Here is an 18,794-nt window from a genome sequence, read left to right as displayed (position 1 = left end):
CGGCTCTGCTCCATTTGACTTGTTAATTACAATCAACCTCTATCAGAAACAAGTCAGCGTGCATTTACGCTTTAAAACAACTCATCCGATGGCCATTTGCTCCTTGGATCACCCAGGGTCAATTTGAGAGTCAAGGGCGCAGATGTTTGCACGAGGGGTTTCGTGCAGTATTGGCCTACATTTCATGAGTACAGGTTTAATTTAATGTACCTTCAGGGACTCTAAAGTGGCTAATATTACATAAATAGAGATTATGAAATGAATAATCCTCTGAATTATACAGGAAATACATATATTATCCAATCAGATGTGACATAATTCCACCCATCAAACTCAGCTCAGGCTTGGACCTTATTTGTTCATATACATACTTGTGTCAAATAGTTATTATGAGGCTCCTTACCTGATACATTTACTGAGATGGTGTTCAATGAATGAATAGACAGAGTCACAGAGAAAGAATGTCTGCAGAGGCCATAATGGCATGCAGTAAGGACTGGCTATGTCACCCACACCCAGTCCTGTCTGCCTATTCAGACAGGCCCATTCTTTTTCGCTACAGTAGGAAGGAGGTATGCACATCGGCACTAAACCAAATCCCTTCTTATCTCCCATTGGAGGCTGGCTGCGACCACAGAGGTCAGCTGTCCCGATTGTCTGGGCCCGCTGAGGGGAACACAGACCGAGTTAACCCCATGGGTCACGACTGGTCCTTGGACTCAGTGGCAATCGGGTTAATGACTGGCTAGCACTCATTCTCTCCATTGTGGCCCAGTGACAGACACGTAGACAAAACATGTACGGAGGGTCAGCAACTTTCACTGGCCTTTTCCCCAACGTTCCTGATATGGACACTAATGAATCCCAAAGGGAACAGGAGGTGCAGACATAATTCATCTTGGCAAGACACATTTTCCTATATGCTTGACTACTGCAAATCCATAATGCATGAACATGATGGTTTTTGGAGTGACACTGTTTAAGGATTGGCTTGGTGAAGCAAAGAGTCATCCTCTTGTGCTCACAGCTCTGACGAGTGGTATTTGGACTGCTGTCTACTGGGGTAGAAGTGCCTAAATAAAACTATTGTGCGGTCACTCCAGGGACAAGACTAATGGGTTTAGTACAAAGCTGAAAAGTTGTGGTTTGCCTCCATTTTGCCATTTAACTTAATGATCAAGATGAAGGTATAAATGCACTCTTACTTGGATAACCAGCAGCGTGAGATGAGAGAGCAGTAAAAGATCTTCATTTCTAAAATCTTTGGTAATTATGACAATGATGGTCCTCCTTTATAAACTGAGATGACCCACATTTTGCTATTGTGCCTGAAGATCACAGAGATTATCTGGAGGATTAATGATTTTCTTTCAGACAGAAAAATATCTCATAGTTGCATCTGTGTTAACTGTCAGGGCTACATCTGTGAGCCAGTGCTGTTGAAATCATATGTAGCTCCGTCTGTCAGTCATGAGCTTAGTCCAGAAAATCATGTGAGGTTTCAAAAGGTCATGGTTAAACAGTAAGGTCCAAGCTGGTCTAAGCGGGTCATATGATTTTTTTTTCATCAGTAATAATATTTCATGCGTGGATAAAATGCAGTACATCATTGCTTATTCACCGTCTGCCCTGCAACAAAAGGGCTGCAAAACAGCTGTATTAAGGATATGGGGAAGCACACTGTATATTATCCATTGCTCTATCTGAGGATACAGGATGCCTAATCTTTGCCATTAATGGTCAAGCTACACGAGCCAGCAGTGATGACAAAAGGGCTCAAACCTTTATTCTCCCCTCTGCCCTCACGTAACACCTCCTCCTCAGTCCTTCAGACGCTCGGTTGTGTGTCATCAGAGGTTGACAGGGACCTCACCAGCAATGGCGCGATGAGCATTTGACTTCTGTCACTATACCATCTGCTCAATCCAGCAGCTTCCCCTCCAGCCATGGCACTGCTTTTTCACTCAAATGCGCCTGGCACGACAGCAAGCCCAATGAATGAGTGGCAAGAGGGTGGGAAACTGAAGAGCAGAACACATACAAGATGTGAAAGACGCAAGGGATGAGCTGGTGTAGCAGCTATTTAGCCAAATTTACTGAGATAACAGCATCTGCTTCTGAACAAGGTAACCATAAAATTGTTCACTGGATCCATTTCTCCTTTAAACCCACATAAAGTACAACTTATAATAAAATGCCTTTAAATGCCAGGCATTACATCTGACCAAACACAGCATCCATCTGCATCTAATCTGCTGCATCTACTCTACGGTTTAACCACTTCAGTAAGAATCTGATTAACCAACAACACACTCTACACACAAATAAACAAGCAAAGCAGCACATGAGGGCGACGATTCACATATGTCCTCAAAAAACACGCCACAGGCTTTAACATCTAATTTGTGCATAAAGAGTAAAAATATGGTGCCATGAAAGGCTGGTGGTGTCTTCCTGCGGTTCCCTGGAATGCTTGCTGACATACGCCAGCGCCCGAGCAAGCTGTTAAACATGCCGTCTTAAGACCATTACACTGATTACACATGAGGAGTCGTATAATGTGCAGCGCAGACAAAAATGATGAATGACCCTGACAGAACCCAACACGCTGACCTTGGAGCCATTAAAGGAGCTGTATATAATATTCAGAGCATTAATAAAGCAGGAAACACTTATTGGATATGTAAAGATATAGGCTAGTGGAGTAATGGCGTCTGAGCAGAGGATGAAGTCATGTTCCTTTGTGTGTGTTGTCATCCAATCTTCTGTTATTTATTGTGGTAGATGGTCCAGCCACATGTGCATGTTGGTGCATGCGAGTCCCTAGCCCTTTTTTACACATTTCGGAAGCTGTTAAGTGCCATCATTACGCCGCCTTTGCTTATTTACACAGAACAAAATAACACCGGCATCCTGTCACCCCAGTGCGTGATTTTAGACAGCATACTGGCATCCTGGAATCAAAGAGGCATGACGTGTAACACAACAGCATTGGCCTTAAACAATTACAATGGCATAACATGTCAATAATAACCATTTACCATCCCTGTTTCATGGCGGCTGATTTCACCCTCTGCTCGGAGGGTAAGAAGCTCCCGGGCCGCATTGTCTCCCCAGTTTGCAGACATTTTCAGCTGCTATTTTTCCTCTTTGAGTTAGCTGCTTTTTAAATCTCTCGGCAGTGGGTCACACACAAAACACATCGTCAAAACGTAACATCCATCCCATCCGTGATCCAGGTTCAATTCAGCGCTGTTACTATCTCCATTGTTGGCTTAAATGCGAGCCAACTCTGTCCCCCCATTCTGTGATTGTACCTTTAACAAAAACTGGTGAAACAAATAATGGCGCGACATTCCAGCCCTGAACAGCTAGTGTAAAAGGGCTTCTGTGTGTGTATCCCACTGGCTAGCTAATCACTGCTCCGCACTGCGCTCATACAACTTACTCTGATATTGGGATGGCACTGACGCAAAGGCATAGTGCCGACCCTCCGATTAACCCCTAGTTGACATTGATAGCTCTGTCAGCACTGCTGCTGTTGTTAGCACTGTTAGCTGCTAGGCACTGGCTCAGCCACCTCCATGTTGAGAGCCATGTGCAGGCAATCCCAGCTGAATGTTGTCCAGAGCTCTGTCAAAGTCACAGGATCCTTAGTCACCATGTTTCAGCCTTCCTCAGAGAGTCATATGGAAGGTTTACTGTTACTCTTTGACCCACACTTGTGGAAAGCATTGCTGGCACTGATAAGGCACGTAGTTCTGGAGCTCTTAAATGATCATCAATGTTACAAATCTAACTGATATCCCAAATAAAAAGAGTGAGTTTTTCTCTGCTCTGTACACATTGTGAACATTGCTCAGTAAACCACCCACATCCGTCAGAAACAGACCTCTAGTGGAACAGGAGATCAATTCATAAAAAAACATCAACCTAATGACGGCATCTGTGCTTTCCCTGACAGTGATGAGTGGGCTTAAATCCTTCCATAAATCCAGACTGCAATCAAAACAAAGGCTGACAAAAAAGACGGAGAGAGAGTCTGGCTCTCACAACAGGAGCAGGCAGCATGTGATCCCCTGTCTGCTGGTTGGTTGGTTTTGAAGCAACAGGATTTGGTTGGGAGCCCTATTGTGAATCCTGGCTAGCCGGCCAGCCGGTCAGCCCGCACAGACCAGACTCAGGCTTCCTGATCCTCGTCACATGCATGGGGTGTGGGATCTGTTGGAAAGGGGGGGCGCCACATGGTTTGGCATGCTTCAACGGCACAATGAGGAGAAATGCATCAGCCCTACCAAACGTGGACTGGACCTAAGTCCTTCAGCAGTTTTTTCCCCCTCTACTGTTCTCTAAATCATGACCAGTAAGCACACCGGCAGCAAAGCACCGTGGGAACACAGACAAACAAGGAGAAAGACTGGGAGACAGTGTCGGGCGCACTGGGGGAGTGGTGTAACAAGAAGACTGAAGTCAGCCACTACTGTTAAGTAATTTCCCAAACCTTAAGAGAGCCCCCAAACAGCTCTGTGTTATGGTAATGTCTTTACAGGCAAACACAACATAACGGCTGTAACTCTAGAGGGGCGTCTCCGAGCCCACTAGGCCAGAAGACATCCTAACCAGCTCTGCAATGATAACAACTGGATATGGCCTCTGGGCATGTCACAGGAAGCCGTTCTTCTGCCAATCATGACAGGTGCCTTATTGTTCAGCTGAGCACACATTGTGCTCATAACTTTATTTTGAAAGACATATCTATCCGGCTCAATTACCCTTTGTCTGGTTAGCCATGCAGAAGGCGCTGTTAGAAATAGATGAGAACATATTTCTTCTTCAGGGCCCTGTCTGCACCCCATTGATGGCAGAATGCAACAGATCTCTATTCAGACTAAGATTGAAAGACTTTCCCTGGCACTGTCATTATCATGGCTGCTGAATAGGTCTCCCTCTAGGAGTGTGCTGCTGGCAGAGATGGGGTACCTAGGCAGCCTCATTTTCATCTACATTAGGGAAGATCTTGTCTTTAATCTATCTTTCATCTATCTGGGAAAAAAAGGTCCGTCTTCCCTTTTGTAACTTAACAAAAACTGAATTTCCAACAGAAAATTCAACAAGGTAAAACCAGTCAAAATCAAAGCTAATATAGGTCAATACTGGGAGCACATACATAATGAGGATAACTAACACAAATGTTTTCATGATGACAGAGAAAATGAGCAGATTAATGGGGTTGTTTTTCGCTTCTGTGCACAATAATAGCAAATTATTCACACGTCACTACAGATGTCTTAATGCTCATTCAGGAGAGTGGGCAGTTGAAAAATTGCCTCCCTGATTTGCAGACCTGACAGCTTGACTGAAGCCAAACATTTTTGGTGTTAAAGGAAAATAGGTTAAATGTTACACCAGGCCATAAGCATACTGGAGTCATCTTTAAACACTCCTGTGCCTACTTAGTTCAGCACAGCCCTACGGAAAAAACTAATCTCTCCCAGACATAAAACCCTGTGAAAATAATGGTGTCTTATTGATTTCAACGCTCCGGGAGAAAAAACTCTTTATGCTTGATCTGTTCAGATGGGAGCTGTGAAGCCAGGAGGACAGAAACACAGAGCACTGAGAATTAAACAATGGAAACTTACATTTACACTCAAGAGTACCAAGTTGTTGTGTCTGCACCGCAGCTCGCCAGCAGCGAAGGAATGGGCCTATTTGTTCCCCCTTTATTGGGAAGTTAGTTATTGTGGAGGCTAAACTTCCTGCAGGAAGACAGCAAAGGATATGCTGCTGGATGACAAACAACATTTCACTTGTTTGCTCTCCCAGTGGAGTATACAGAACATTGTATGTTGAATAGGCCGCAGGAGCAGCCATAATAAGGAATACTGTACATGCTGTGTACACGCAGACTGCCAGATTTTGTGTATGGAGAATCCAAACACCTCCTGATGTTAGGGGGAAAGTGTTCTTTGTCTGGACAAGCTCCCACAGCTGCAAGAGGTAAAATATCCCAAATACTAACATAATACAACATTTTTTTGCTGACTTCTGCCTACATAAATAAAAAATAAACCCACTCTGGGCTTCCTGTGACAATTAAATATGGCCTGGCAGACTACATAGCAGTGGCCTCACCTACAGTGAGCATGTGAAGGCTTTATTATCCATGACCAGTTGGACAATGATGCCTTTATCGCCCCCCACCGTTTTCATGGAAGTACTCCACCAGACAAATTCATTCAAAAATATTTCTGTGCATATCCATCCAATTACCAGCACGCGCGCGCGCATATTCACCACAACCACCATCACCATAACCAATAAATATGACGACAACGTGCCTTTCATTAACTGTGAAAATGATTTAAAAATATTGCATAGCCTCCCTTCAGGAATATAAATGTAAATTGCAATGTATAAAGCCTTGAATTATGTGTATATGAAGGGGTAAATAAACAAACACGAGTCCAGTGTAAGTCAACCATTGATTAACTGACACAAATTAAGGCCATTGCTTAAAACACATTACACCCTCCAGTTTTTCTATACTCGTCGGTTGAATTACATCTGCCTCAGTGCCTGAAAGTAACTTTATCCTTTGTGTCCACTGTTGCCATCGATAAACCAATGAGTTTCTCCTCTGTGTGTAGCGCTCCGCACTTTGAGCTCCAGCCCTACTTTGTAGTTTGTTGCTCTGGTCGGAGGGAGAAACTCACCCTGAGCTCTTACCTCACAATGTGAGCGGTGTCCTGTCCAGCCAGGCTGCGAGGTTGTTCACGTTGCTAGTTATCCTGAAAGAGTAAAAACCAGTAGAAGCTGTGGCAGTCGCTCTCGCATCTCTCTCTTTCGGTGTCAGCCTCCAGACTGGAATGGCACGGACCATAGCGATATTCACACAGCACCTATCTCCGTGATGACAACACGCAGGGAGGAAAGACTCCGCCCACCAGACGCTTGTGGTACAAACTCTCTGCACTTCACTCCAGTCCACACACACACACTCACTCACAATTACACACACGCTTTAACAACACGTTTGTTGCTTGATATTTAAATGAGATAAATATCCACCACAGGCTGAAGGCGAAAAATGAGCCTGTCATGGTAACTAGTCCGGTGGCCTTGTTGCCTTTCACTACAGCACTATTTTAGTCTATAAGCCCAGTAAGCCCCACAGTGGCACCATCTGGTGAACTGCAGGAAAGTTGCTCACTCACACTGTAGGCTATCTGGATACATTACCAGTCGTCTAATGTGTAATCAAGTATTTTTTGGAAGTATCTATACTTTACGTGAGTTGTTATATGTCTGTCCACTCTCACTTTAATTCCTCTACATGCCCTAAATAAAACATATAGGCTACTTTTACACCAATACATTTCCCTTAAACATCTCAGTTAGTTACTCCAAAATATGGAAGCAAGGGAGGAAGGAGGGAGAGATTGAGGGACGGATGGATGAATGGGATTAAAGGAAAAACTGTATTTTGTTCATTAAACCCTGTAAGTTGTAATAAATACCTCATTTTTCAACGATAATAGACTCATTTTTTTTTAAATAGTGTACTTGTTAAGAAGAAATAAGCTTCATTATGCTCATGATTCTGATTTTTTTCTATTGGGTGCAATAATTCAACTACCGCAATTTTCTGTGCAATTATTCAACTGTGCAATATTTCTCAGTATATGATTTTGTCATGCACATAACTGTACGTTTCTTATGTTTACTCTTATTCTATTGATGTTTTATTCTATTGATGTATATATCGTAGTTAAGTTTCACACTTACAGCCTCAACACAGTGACTATATATATTTTATTTTTAATGTTTCTACTGTCTTAAGTACTAGTGTTAAACACAGTGGCATAATGCACATTCTATTTTTTATCTTTAATGCACATTTTTATTTCTATTGTATCATACTCCTATGTTAAGAAGAAATAAACTTCATAATCATCAGAGTTCTGACCACTTGCTGATTTCTTTTTTCTTTTATCAGTATTTACATGTACTTGTACTTTCAATACTTATTTACCTTTAATATCATAAATTACTTTTGATATCTAAGTACAATAAATATCAGATACTTTGAGACTTTCACTTAAGTAATATTCTAATAGGTGACTTTACTTCTACCAAAGTCATTTTCTGGTTAGATATCTGTAGGCCTACTTTTACTTAACCTCCAGGGACCCTGTGTTCTCATATGAGGCCATCTCATTTTGGGTTTACTTGACCTGATACTTCATTCTGCTTAACTTAGACCTGTTGTTCTCATTCGTGGGCACTTTTTGTCCCATCTAGTGGCCCTGGCAGAGCGACAAGAAGACAATCAAACCTGACTATTGACAATGACAATTGCACAACACACTAATCCGTGTAAAAACAAGATGGCCAAGTCAGTTTGCAGCTGATCCCGACACGAAAGTGGTCAAGGTCCAAAACCTGATTCCATTTTATGGTTAGAACCTGTTTATTTATATCTAATAATGTTTGTAGTTTGACATATGACGAATTTTAGTAACAGTAACAAGCTAGGAAGTACTCGTTTGAGGACACTGGGACTTAATTATCATTGACAATGTTTAGTTTTTTGATACTACTGATACTACTGATCCCAAATATCTAGGAGAAATCAAAAATGCACTCCAAACTAAAGTGCAGGTCTCAGGAGGTATATAGCTTTAAGGTATTTCAACCATCACTGTAAATTATTATCTTCATATCCATTTGACCTGTGCTTGCAATGTGTCATGATTTCTTGTAGCAACCTGTAAGATTATTTTGATTTTTTTTCTTTTTTCCTCTCCTTTATATTCATTTTGGGAATAGACTTCCTCAATAACTTTCATTTACACTACGCCCTAATTGTTAAAAGATAACAACAAACTAGCACTATTACTGATTTTAACAAAACTGAAACCTGTGCTATACGCTATGCACCCCCTGAAACTACATTTCCCGGGTGTCCCGGGGCAGTGAGTGACGCACAACGCTCGCGACAGCTGTTTGTTTCCATGGAGCCGATAGAAGCTAAACGCTCAATACGCGGATTAGCTAACTGAAAGCTGGCTAGTTAGCTTGCTAGTTTTGGTTGTAGCGCGGCTTTCGGGTGTCAGGGGGACAAAACAGCGATAACATGGAGACTCTGTTTTCCTTTGAGCTTCTGGTGGAGTGTATCCAAGTCGAGAAAGAAAGTCAACTCTCCGACGAGCTGGCTCTTGGAGTGCGACTGCTGGACTTCCCAACTCTGCTCATTTACCAGCCTCAACAGAGCAGCGGTGGCATTAACCAACAAGAACATAGTGGACAGATGCAGCGGGGAGGATACGTCTTTAACAGAGGGAAGTCTTGCTTCTTTAAAATGAACCTGAACACACTGCACACACATCTGTCTAACACCCCTCTGTATGCCATGGTGCTGGATGTGAAAGAAGAGATCCCCAAACTAGTTGGTACCTCACTCATCTCACTGGCCAAAGCGATGGACAGAATCAAGCAGGACGAGGCTGAACATGGTGTATCTACTCCCTCCTCTCACGGTGAAAGGGGGGTTGTTGGTATATGCAACCTCACTGGGGAGAGAATTGGATCAATTTCCCTGAGTTACAAACTGCTAAGTCTGGGGGCTAGTTTACTGCCACATATCACAGAAAGCACCAGTGTACACGGAGGACAGCATGCACAACAAAGCTCCATGGAGGAAAACACATCTGCAGAATTGCTGCCTCATGACTGTAGGGATGTCTGTTCACCTACATCAGACAAGCCTGGTGTTAGCATCCAAAACAAACAAAAAATAAATGAGGCTAAGCACAATGATGGTGTTTGTGTTGCCATGCAGACGCTAAGAAGCCAAATGCCTCAGACAGTCAATGAAACAGAAAACAAATTTGAAGATTTAACTATATTCTGTCCACCTTATCTCTTCTACAGTAATACTGCAGAGGAAAAAAGCAAAAACGAAGGAGAGGGTTACAAAATCCTGAATCTAGACTCAGAGGCTTTTATATACGGAGACTCAGATGAAGAGACAGGTGGAAATAGAAGTGAAGGCACAAACTCTCCGACGATGGACCAGAAAGTAAGACATGAAAACACTTCAAGAAACCAAGAATCAAGTGGGGCAACTCCAAATGTCCTCGGGGAAGCCTTACGACAGTTGCCTCTACTAAATGCTCTCCTTGTTGAGCTGTCACAGTTGAATGGCCAGAACCAACACCAACCCCTGTCTGTTCATCCCAATCTATCTTGGATTTACACACCCTCTTCAGCAGAGCCTTCAGCTGGGCATGGAAACACACCACAAAAGGCACAAACAAAAATGTTGCAGAAAACCAGACAGGGGACTAATCCCCATTCGAAACATTTACATCCCCCCAGGTACTGTTCTACACCAGTGGTTAGGCCCGCGTCTGTGAAAGTGAAAGACAAACAAGAAGGGGCTTTGATGCAGAGTCAAAGCTCCAATAAATCTCCGAAGAAGAAGCTTGTTTATGGCACAACTAAAACATTCAACCTCAGACTGAAGCAGATTTCTCCTCTTAAAGTCAAATGTCGTGAATGCGTGGATTTAATACAGACTGAAGCACAGTCAGGTATGGCCAAGGGAAAGATGAAGTCAAGCAAGAAGATCATAAAGTCCAGCAGAAGAAAATCAGCATTTAATCAGAGCTCTAGTCTTAATGAAAATATTGAGACAGTGATGGAAAGTATCCCAGCGGACTCCAGACTACAAGAAACACTCACACTAAAACAGAAAACACTGCACGGGAAAGTTCATGGTAAACAAGACATTTCAGAGCAACCGTCCCTCTCTGAAAGAGACTTGAGATTTATTCACATCCCCAGTGTGGATGGGAACGCTGTGGCCCAAAACAAAGACAAGAATGAGCATCACAGTGAATCACATGGAGTCAAATCACAGTCTCAATCAGACAGGCACAGAGAGAAAATTGAATCTTCAGGAAGCAGCAGACACAGCAGCCCCAAATCTTCATTCTCAGACTCCAGCGGGGAAGGAAACGAGGAGGCAGACTACGCTGATGACTTTAACAGCCTCGAGCCCAGCGATGCCTACTCCCCTGACCCCATGAGCAGCCCCGAGCCCTCCAGAGCCAAGACTCCCAGGTCTCCTCTCCGCCCCGACTCCCTCGGCTCCGAGGGTTTCCAGAGGACAGCAGCCCTCCCTGTGCCCATCAAAGCTCCCAGCTCTCCAAAGCGTGCCCTGAGGGGTACGCACATCATCCGACCTCGGACCCAAGCCTCGGCCCTCAGCTTCTCCTCCGACGATGGTGACAGAGATGCATCGTCCTCCCTGCAAACCATATGCTCCAGAAAACAGATGACAGAGAGTAGTAGAGTTGAGAGGAGCTCTGGTGCTGAGAGTTTCATATCATCAAGAGGTCAGAGGAGTGTGTCAACTAAGAACAGCGGCCCTGTTCGAGGACTCTCTGTAGAATCAATATCCTCCTTTGAGCCACAAGAGTTAGAGGAACTGGAGGATGAGCTGGGATCTCTGGATTTCAGAAAGGAGTATCAGCATATCTCTGAGCTAGTGGCCAACAAACTCCCTGGTTACACTATTTAAACAATATAGAATCACGTATTATGTTCACATCTAGCAAATGTCTAAATTGATATGTGTCAGTTTTCCTTTCAATTATGATGTCTGGCAACTTCTTTAAATAAAGACAAGCTTATTTGTGGCAATGTGTGTAAAATATGTGATCATTGTTCGTCTTAATCAGTCAGTTATTACAGGGCTACTGGGAATTTGCAGAAATTGTTGGACCATGAGTCTTTTAGTAACATATAAGAGGAAGGAAAATCTCCCTGCGCACACCGTTTATGCAAATCATTTAACTTGTAAGCTCTCGTTTCCAGCTGAGTTGTCACGAGCTGAAAATCTCCCAGAGCTCCGAGGGCAGCAGCCTCTGATTTCAGGGTGTTTCCTTTAAATATCGCCTGCTACTTTGTATTCTCCCTTGATATTATTTGGTAAGCAAAACAGAGACAGCTACGTTGTTCATTTTAAAAGCGCTGTGTGTTTTGCATGTCAGTTATGTTTAGGATTTCTGTGGCAGTTCTAATTTGCACTTGTGGTGGTTCATCATTATTATTATTTAGTACATTTACTCAAGTACTATAATTAAATAGAATGCTAAGATACTTGTAGTTTGAGTATCACAGTTCTATGCTACTTTATAATTATACTTTATACTGTACTACATTTATTTATTTGGCAGCTCTAAATCTTTTCAGATGAAGATTTTTTAAATCTATATTAAGCATGGAACAGCTTCCTTATACCATATGTACACTGCAGTTAAATTTAGACCAGTTCCTCTTCAACCAGCTATGATTTTAAACTTTATTCATTATGCATCAGTAAGTTTAGTCCAGTACAATAATTAAAAACACTGACAGGGTAAAGTCTGCATTAAGAGTACTTTTTAGTGTGTACACAGTGGCTTTGCTCATTTTACAAAAGTAAAAGTTTAAGTAGGAGTTGTGTTTCCAGATTCATACAACTAAATAATGTCTGTTGTTTTAATAACTTTTTTTTTTACCAAATATCTTAAGGTTATAACTTAGATCTTGTTTAACTAGTGTTTTACATTATTAAATGCTGTTGAACCTGCTCGTTAAACAAACCACTGTATTTATAATCAGTGTTGGGGAAGCTAGCTTAGAGCAAAGTACCAATTACTTAACACTGGAAGCAGTTAGACAACAGCAAAACTAACCTGGGGCGAAATCTAGGTTGGTTAACGAAAGCTACTTATGATTACCATGACCTGGATGACTGAGAATCTTCACTGATACGAATTAGGGACTGTTCTTTACCAGAGGAGGGCGGTGACTGGGGTGTGACATCGTTTTTTTTACCCTCCCTGAAGCTACAAATACTTTCCCTTTAGCCTCTGTGAGTGACTGGCAGAAAATGCACGGCCCTCCCTGCACCATAAATTAGTTAGAGTTTTAAAACGTACCCTTTCATGTTTGAAAGTCAAAAGTTGAGGACAAAATCCTGGCGCTGACAAAAAAAAAATCCTTAGCTTTCAATTCTTGTCAGTATACTGGTTAGTTAGTGCAATTGGGTTGTGTTTTTTTTTTTTTTTGTCCAAATCTTAAATGAGACGTAGAATAAAGTGATTTTGATGAAATATTACTATTTTCAGCTCAGATTTTTTCTTTTTAGTTATCTGATGTAAGCATTCGTCACACATGATGTTTCCAAGGAATGTCGGAAATTTGAAAATCCAACGATGATTTCTGTTTTTACAGTTTCTGGGTAGGATGAAAGGCATGATTTGGGCATTTTCTAAAGGCAACATGCATTTTTTTTTATCTGTGGTGAAATAAACACAAAATACTACCATTTAAATTTGGATGCCCCTCTCCTAAGCCAAAACACAAAACAAAACAAAAAACACATCCCTCCTCAGTGCTCAAAATATTATTTGACTCTCTCTTTCTTGTTTCTAGTTTCAGTAGTTACTCAAATAAAAGTACTTTAACGACTTGAATATGAAATGTAGATAAACTATAGTTTAATTACTTGTAGTTTAATTACGTGTAATTCAGTACTCCTCAACATTGTTTTAGGATTATTACAATAGCTTAAAATATGATATGATAAAGTTCTTTGGTGTGGTGCCTACCGCGCATGCGTTAGCTCGATGTGTACGGAAGTACTGCAGCAGCATAGTGAACGGTGCAAACTGAAATGTTCAGACACGTTTTCCTGACAGGACCTCCAGGTAACACACACACACAGAGCGTGTCCGGTGCTGTTGACGTTACAGTCGCTGTAAATCCAGAGCAGTCAGTCAGCTGTCTTAACCCTGTGTCCCAGTCAGTAAACGTTTAGGTCGGTTGTGATGAAAGTTAGCTTGTTTTAGCTACTTTTCCCGGATAATATCTCTTTAAACTGGCGACTTTTTATGGTAGCTGTGTCCTACTACATACTAAAGAGACGTTCATCTAAGGAATGAAAATTTGAAATACTATTTTGACAGGTTTTTAGTTAATATGACTCAGTCATTCCTATTTAAAGATGGTTTAACATTTTGTAAATTCAGTAGACTGAGAGCACTGATGAAGGAATGAGATGCTATCATCACTAATACATGGATTAAATACATCCACAATACCCCAGCTTTAAATTGTAACACTGCAGTTGTTTAACAATGTTCCTTGTTTTGCTCACAGGTGTGGGGAAAACCACTCTGGTCCGGAAAGCCTGCGAGGCTTTAGTGTCATCAGGACTGGGAGTTGAGGGTTTTTACACAGAGGAGGTCAGAGAGGGAGGCCGGAGAGTCGGCTTTGATGTAGTCACAGTGACAGGAGAGAGGGGCCACCTGTCCAGAGTCAGGTAGCAGGGTTGTCATCCTATCCAAATCAAACCACCTCTCTTTTATCGTGCTGTTTTTGAGTGACTGTCACCTTATTTTGACTCGCAGAGACGCTGCTGGGTCATCCCATGGCAGACGGGAATACACAGTTGGGCAGTATGTGGTTGACTTGCCTTCATTTGAAAACCTGGCTCTCCCCCTCTTCAGAAATGTAAGACGACACACACGCCTTTTAAAACTCATCAATAGATCACAGTAAGCAAAACACTCCCCCTGTCTTTCCCCGACTTAACTCATCAAACCTTTGATTTTCTCAGAATTGATGGAATAATTGGAAGCTTGCAAACACATAAATTCCAGAGTGACATTTTTAGTGTTCGTGGTGCCGTCTGGCTGTCACTGACCGTGATTAATCCGGCATGTAAAGTGAGCCTGGAGTGACGCCTACACATGTGCTGTAAAGCAAGGTGTCTGTGCCTTGGCGGCACATATTCCACTTTCATCTCAGTCGAAGCGTCTCTGTAATCACTGCTGATCACCCGTTGTGCATAACATGCAAACACTGTCACTGGCATGCTATCAGACACATCCATGAGACATTTACATGATGAGCTTTATCCACGTTAGATTAGCCACATGGCCACCAACGTAACCTGTTTAATCTCTTTATCGATAACTGTCTAAACTCAACTGGTTTCCTTTTATTTATAGATTGTGCAAGCAGACACTTATGCATGCTCATGCTTAACGCTAACAACCCTCATCTCCAGGTTGGGTCAGCAGATGGGGGGAACAGGAAGGTGTTTGTCATTGACGAGATTGGCAAAATGGAGCTCTTCAGCCAGTCGTTCATCAGGGCGGTGAGACAGACTTTAGACAGCTCCTCTTGCACCATCCTGGGCACCATCCCCATCCCCAAGGGTAAACCACTGGGTCTCGTGGAGGAGGTGCGGAGCAGGAGGGATGTCAAGGTCTTCACTGTGAGTACAAACACCAGCACACTCTCTGGGGGGAAAAATAAAGATATTTAGGTCACTTTAGGAGCTGTTAAGTCCCACAATAGCTATAGGACAGTGTTTACACTGTATCCACTTGGTCTTAGAGGGCAGTCAGTCTGCCCACTAACACATAAGGGGCATGCCCTGCATTATCCCTCTCCTATAGCAGGATTAACTCTTAAATCATGCGTGACTGATTCAACAACAAAGGCTGGTCTCAAATGTCAAAATAATTTATCACGGAAGACTCAGTTATGGATATTGTCATGCAAAACACTCACTGTGCTCGAGTGCTTATTATATATTAACAAGGTGATGTGGCAGTGTAAACATTTTTGGCAAACATGATTTGTAATTTCACTTATAAAACGGTAGGTCAGAGATTAGTCGTTTACAACATGTTGATGATAATCTCAAAGTGGACACTGTGTTGTCTGAGGCTTAGATCCTATAGGATATAGGATAGGATATTCCTGTGTTATTTATCTTGAACACAGATTGTATAATTTTACATTATCTACCATCTTCAATGACTCTTGCTTATTTCTTTTCCCACTTAGGTGTCAAAGGAAAACAGAAATGCCATTCTACAAGACATTATAGCAGCACTACAAAACTGTCTACAACAAACAGCCTGATAAAACCAGTACACACAGCCAGACTGTTCAGTGAAACTACACACACTTCCTAACTGGGTTTTTGACCTGACCTGAGGGGGCACAGTGAGCTGCTGGAAGAGTTAGTGTGTCACATGCATGTATTTATGTACTCAATTCATTTTTTTCCTTTCTCATAAAGCCTCAAAATGGATTGCATGCTGAATAATTGATTGTGAGATGGAGCACAGCGGGGGAATTGTTCAGTTAGTGTGTAAATATCCCGTGCTCTCAGAGTCAGACACTGCTAGTCCTTAAAACAGCTGTGTTTTATGTTTTTTTATTCAGCTGTTGGTCTTACAGAGATTCCAGCAGGCAGTTCTAATATTAATTCATCCACGAGGACAAGTGCTGCTAATTCTTTCATAACGGGGCAAACAAAGCAGTGCCCCTGTTTATTCATTTAGTTCTGTGCTGTGTGAGCCCCCTCCCCTTCTTGTGTTTGTCTAGTCAACCTGAGGATGTGCTCATTGAAAATCAATCAATATTTAACGGTGGAGCTATGTCCAATCCTTTCATGGTTTATTCATCCACTAGCATGAAGGAAGAAATGGAAAAATAAACAGTTATTGTCTCTCTGCAATGAGATTGTTTTTCTCTGGTTATCATTTCTTCTGTTTAAAGATGGAAACTGTTCGTTTGTTCAGCAGTTGCAAATGTTTTCATAGCGATGGTAAGCTTCAGTTTTGTTTTCAAAATAAATATGCTTCTCTTTTGTTTTAGGGATTTTGTGCTCTATCCTGGGAGATAATGGCATCTCTGTCCATGTGCAGCCAGATTACAGTGAAGGATAAATAGTATCACTGACTATAGGATTTCTGAGATGTCAGAGTGCATTTATGAAGGATTTATTACAGTAGTGCAGCTCAAAAGAGGTCTCTGAAGGATTTTACAGCTATAGAACGAGGCATGTTGTCAAACTTGAAGTGAAGCTCTCTGCGACTGTCAACAAACACATTAAATCTGGCATATTAACACTTTTTGCCCGAAGTGCATTTGTTAAGACAAGGTTGGCTATATTCTTAGGTTTAAAGGAGAAGTAGGTTTTAAAAGTAGCTCAAGAGCATTCAAGGTTCATGAGTCTGTTGATAGTTCACATCAGACAGACTCGCTGCAAGTGGAATTTCACTGACTCTGCGTGAGCTCCAGAGTCTGGCAGTTGTATCAAGGTTTTTAATAGAAACCCTCTGGCAAAGATATTTGTTTCAACACTAAAGCATCTTCAGGTCATTTCAAAGTGAAAATACATGGAAGGCTTTTTTTGACTTGTTTTTTTTTTTTTTTTGTACTGCTTGTGTAACTGATGTAACCTGTCAGGCTGGCTGCAGAGAGAGCTGCCAGCTGTGATCTGCGTCAGACATGCTGCTGTGCCAGCATCTGTTCTGTGGCCACCGCTGACGTACCTCTGGATCTGCTGGCACCGACAGTCGCTGAATTGGCTTCAAAGTCAACCTCGCAATGGTCGTATTTTTGAACCAACATGGAAATATGGCGTTGCGTTGTTGTTTTAGGCAAAAGCTTAACGGGCAATTAGACTTGATGGTATGGTTCATGGTGGGGCAAGCTAAGCAGTAGTGCTGAAGGAGCTGCCTCTCCTGATGGAAGGTGATCCTCAGCCTCACCCTGCAGCAGGGTAGCAGATGGGTTATGTAACAGTGACAGAGGCGGTGCCAGTTTTACCAAATAAAGGGCGCGTGTGTGTGTGGATGCATTGGATTTGTTATAATGTGATTAGCAACCATATTGCGATATTAAAGGGCATATTTACAGCAGTGATTCGCAGCCAGGGGTGCCTCTGCTGTTGCCTGGGGGTACATGGAAATATTGTGGAGTAGTTCAACCAATTAGAAAAATATTAATAGAACATGGCCAGCATTTGGCGAATCCAGCGTCCCAGCCAGCATGGACTGTTAGAAGTTGAAAGCTGGGAAGGATCAAGACCTTTGACAGTTCATGACACCTGCATTAAAGATAACGAACAGCTTTTATGACTATAAACAGATGCTCATTCATTTATGTCCCATCTCTGCCAGCCCATTCTTCCTCGGCAACACCGTCTCTCCCTATTGGTCAGTTGCAGCACATTTTGGGGACACGCTTCAACAGCTTAGTTAAAAATATCCACTGAGTTTTGTGATGTTAGACAAACTGTTATTGATTATAACCAAATTCTGCACAAGGCCAAAGTACTTATTTGGAACTGGTGGCGCCCCCTATTGAGTGATTTCAAAATAATTTTACACACGTGGTTTAACATTGTTATGAAACATATCCTGCAAGTTTTGTGATGATTCAGCAAACAATTTCTGATTTAAAGTCTGACTTGTGTTATGCCACACCCACTGTTTGCATTTGTAGTGCCCCCTAGTGGTCTATTTGAATGAGACTTTCAGGGTATGTTTCAGGTACTTAGGTGGATATTTCCTGCAAGTTTGTTGATGACTGGCCCAATGGTTGTTGAGCTAGGTCTTTGTATGCGCTGAGCCACGCCCCTTTTAAAGTTCATTGGTCAGTATTTTTGCTATGCAATGAGATGTCAACAAGGTTTTGATAACTGTAGATAAACTTGGTCCTGTAATGATCCACAGAAAATTTGGTACAAAATGAACCAACGATTGAAGAGATGACGTCAAAAATGTGCTTTTCAGACAATTCAAAATGGCAGAAAATCTACACAGGCAGACTTTAATCCTGGTTCTTCAGGATTTTTTGCAGAGCACATTGAGCTGGACTTGTATGTTGAATTTCAAGTCAGTCGGATTTACAATGTAGGACTTATG

At 42.1% G+C, this 18,794-nt stretch overlaps 3 protein-coding genes across 8 annotated transcripts in view; 2 read left to right on the top strand and 1 right to left on the bottom strand.

Annotated features, from left to right (window-relative positions):
• The window catches only part of LOC126406601 (signal-induced proliferation-associated 1-like protein 2), a 100,848-nt gene extending 93,947 nt beyond the window's left edge, over nucleotides 1–6,901 (bottom strand). For 4 of the 6 annotated variants that reach the window (XR_007571728.1, XM_050070970.1, XM_050070973.1 and 1 more), the window contains exon 1: nucleotides 6,730–6,899. The gene's annotated coding sequence lies outside the window, so the exon portion shown is untranslated. Of the gene's footprint in view, nucleotides 1–6,716 lie in introns of all 6 variants that reach the window. The other 2 variants (XM_050070974.1, XM_050070972.1) reach the window with 2 other exon arrangements.
• Nucleotides 6,902–9,032: 2,131 nt separating this feature from the next.
• Nucleotides 9,033–11,700, top strand: map10 (microtubule associated protein 10). Its single transcript, XM_050071367.1, has one exon. It carries the CDS (start codon nucleotides 9,140–9,142, stop codon nucleotides 11,588–11,590), a length of 2,451 nt encoding a protein of 816 aa, XP_049927324.1. The 5' UTR covers nucleotides 9,033–9,139; the 3' UTR covers nucleotides 11,591–11,700.
• A 1,964-nt stretch (nucleotides 11,701–13,664) lies between these two features.
• On the top strand, nucleotides 13,665–16,950 carry ntpcr (nucleoside-triphosphatase, cancer-related). The gene is made up of 5 exons (XM_050071170.1): nucleotides 13,665–13,766; nucleotides 14,218–14,380; nucleotides 14,469–14,571; nucleotides 15,131–15,340; nucleotides 15,919–16,950. Exons 1-5 carry the CDS (start codon nucleotides 13,733–13,735, stop codon nucleotides 15,994–15,996), a joined length of 588 nt encoding a protein of 195 aa, XP_049927127.1. The 5' UTR covers nucleotides 13,665–13,732; the 3' UTR covers nucleotides 15,997–16,950.
• The last annotated feature ends 1,844 nt before the right edge of the window (nucleotides 16,951–18,794 follow it).

Source organism: Epinephelus moara, chromosome 19 (genome assembly GCF_006386435.1).
Source record: "Epinephelus moara isolate mb chromosome 19, YSFRI_EMoa_1.0, whole genome shotgun sequence".
Lineage (NCBI taxonomy): Eukaryota > Metazoa > Chordata > Actinopteri > Perciformes > Serranidae > Epinephelus > Epinephelus moara.
Note: the sequence above shows the minus strand (reverse complement) of the source record. Positions and strands in the feature narration are given on the sequence as shown.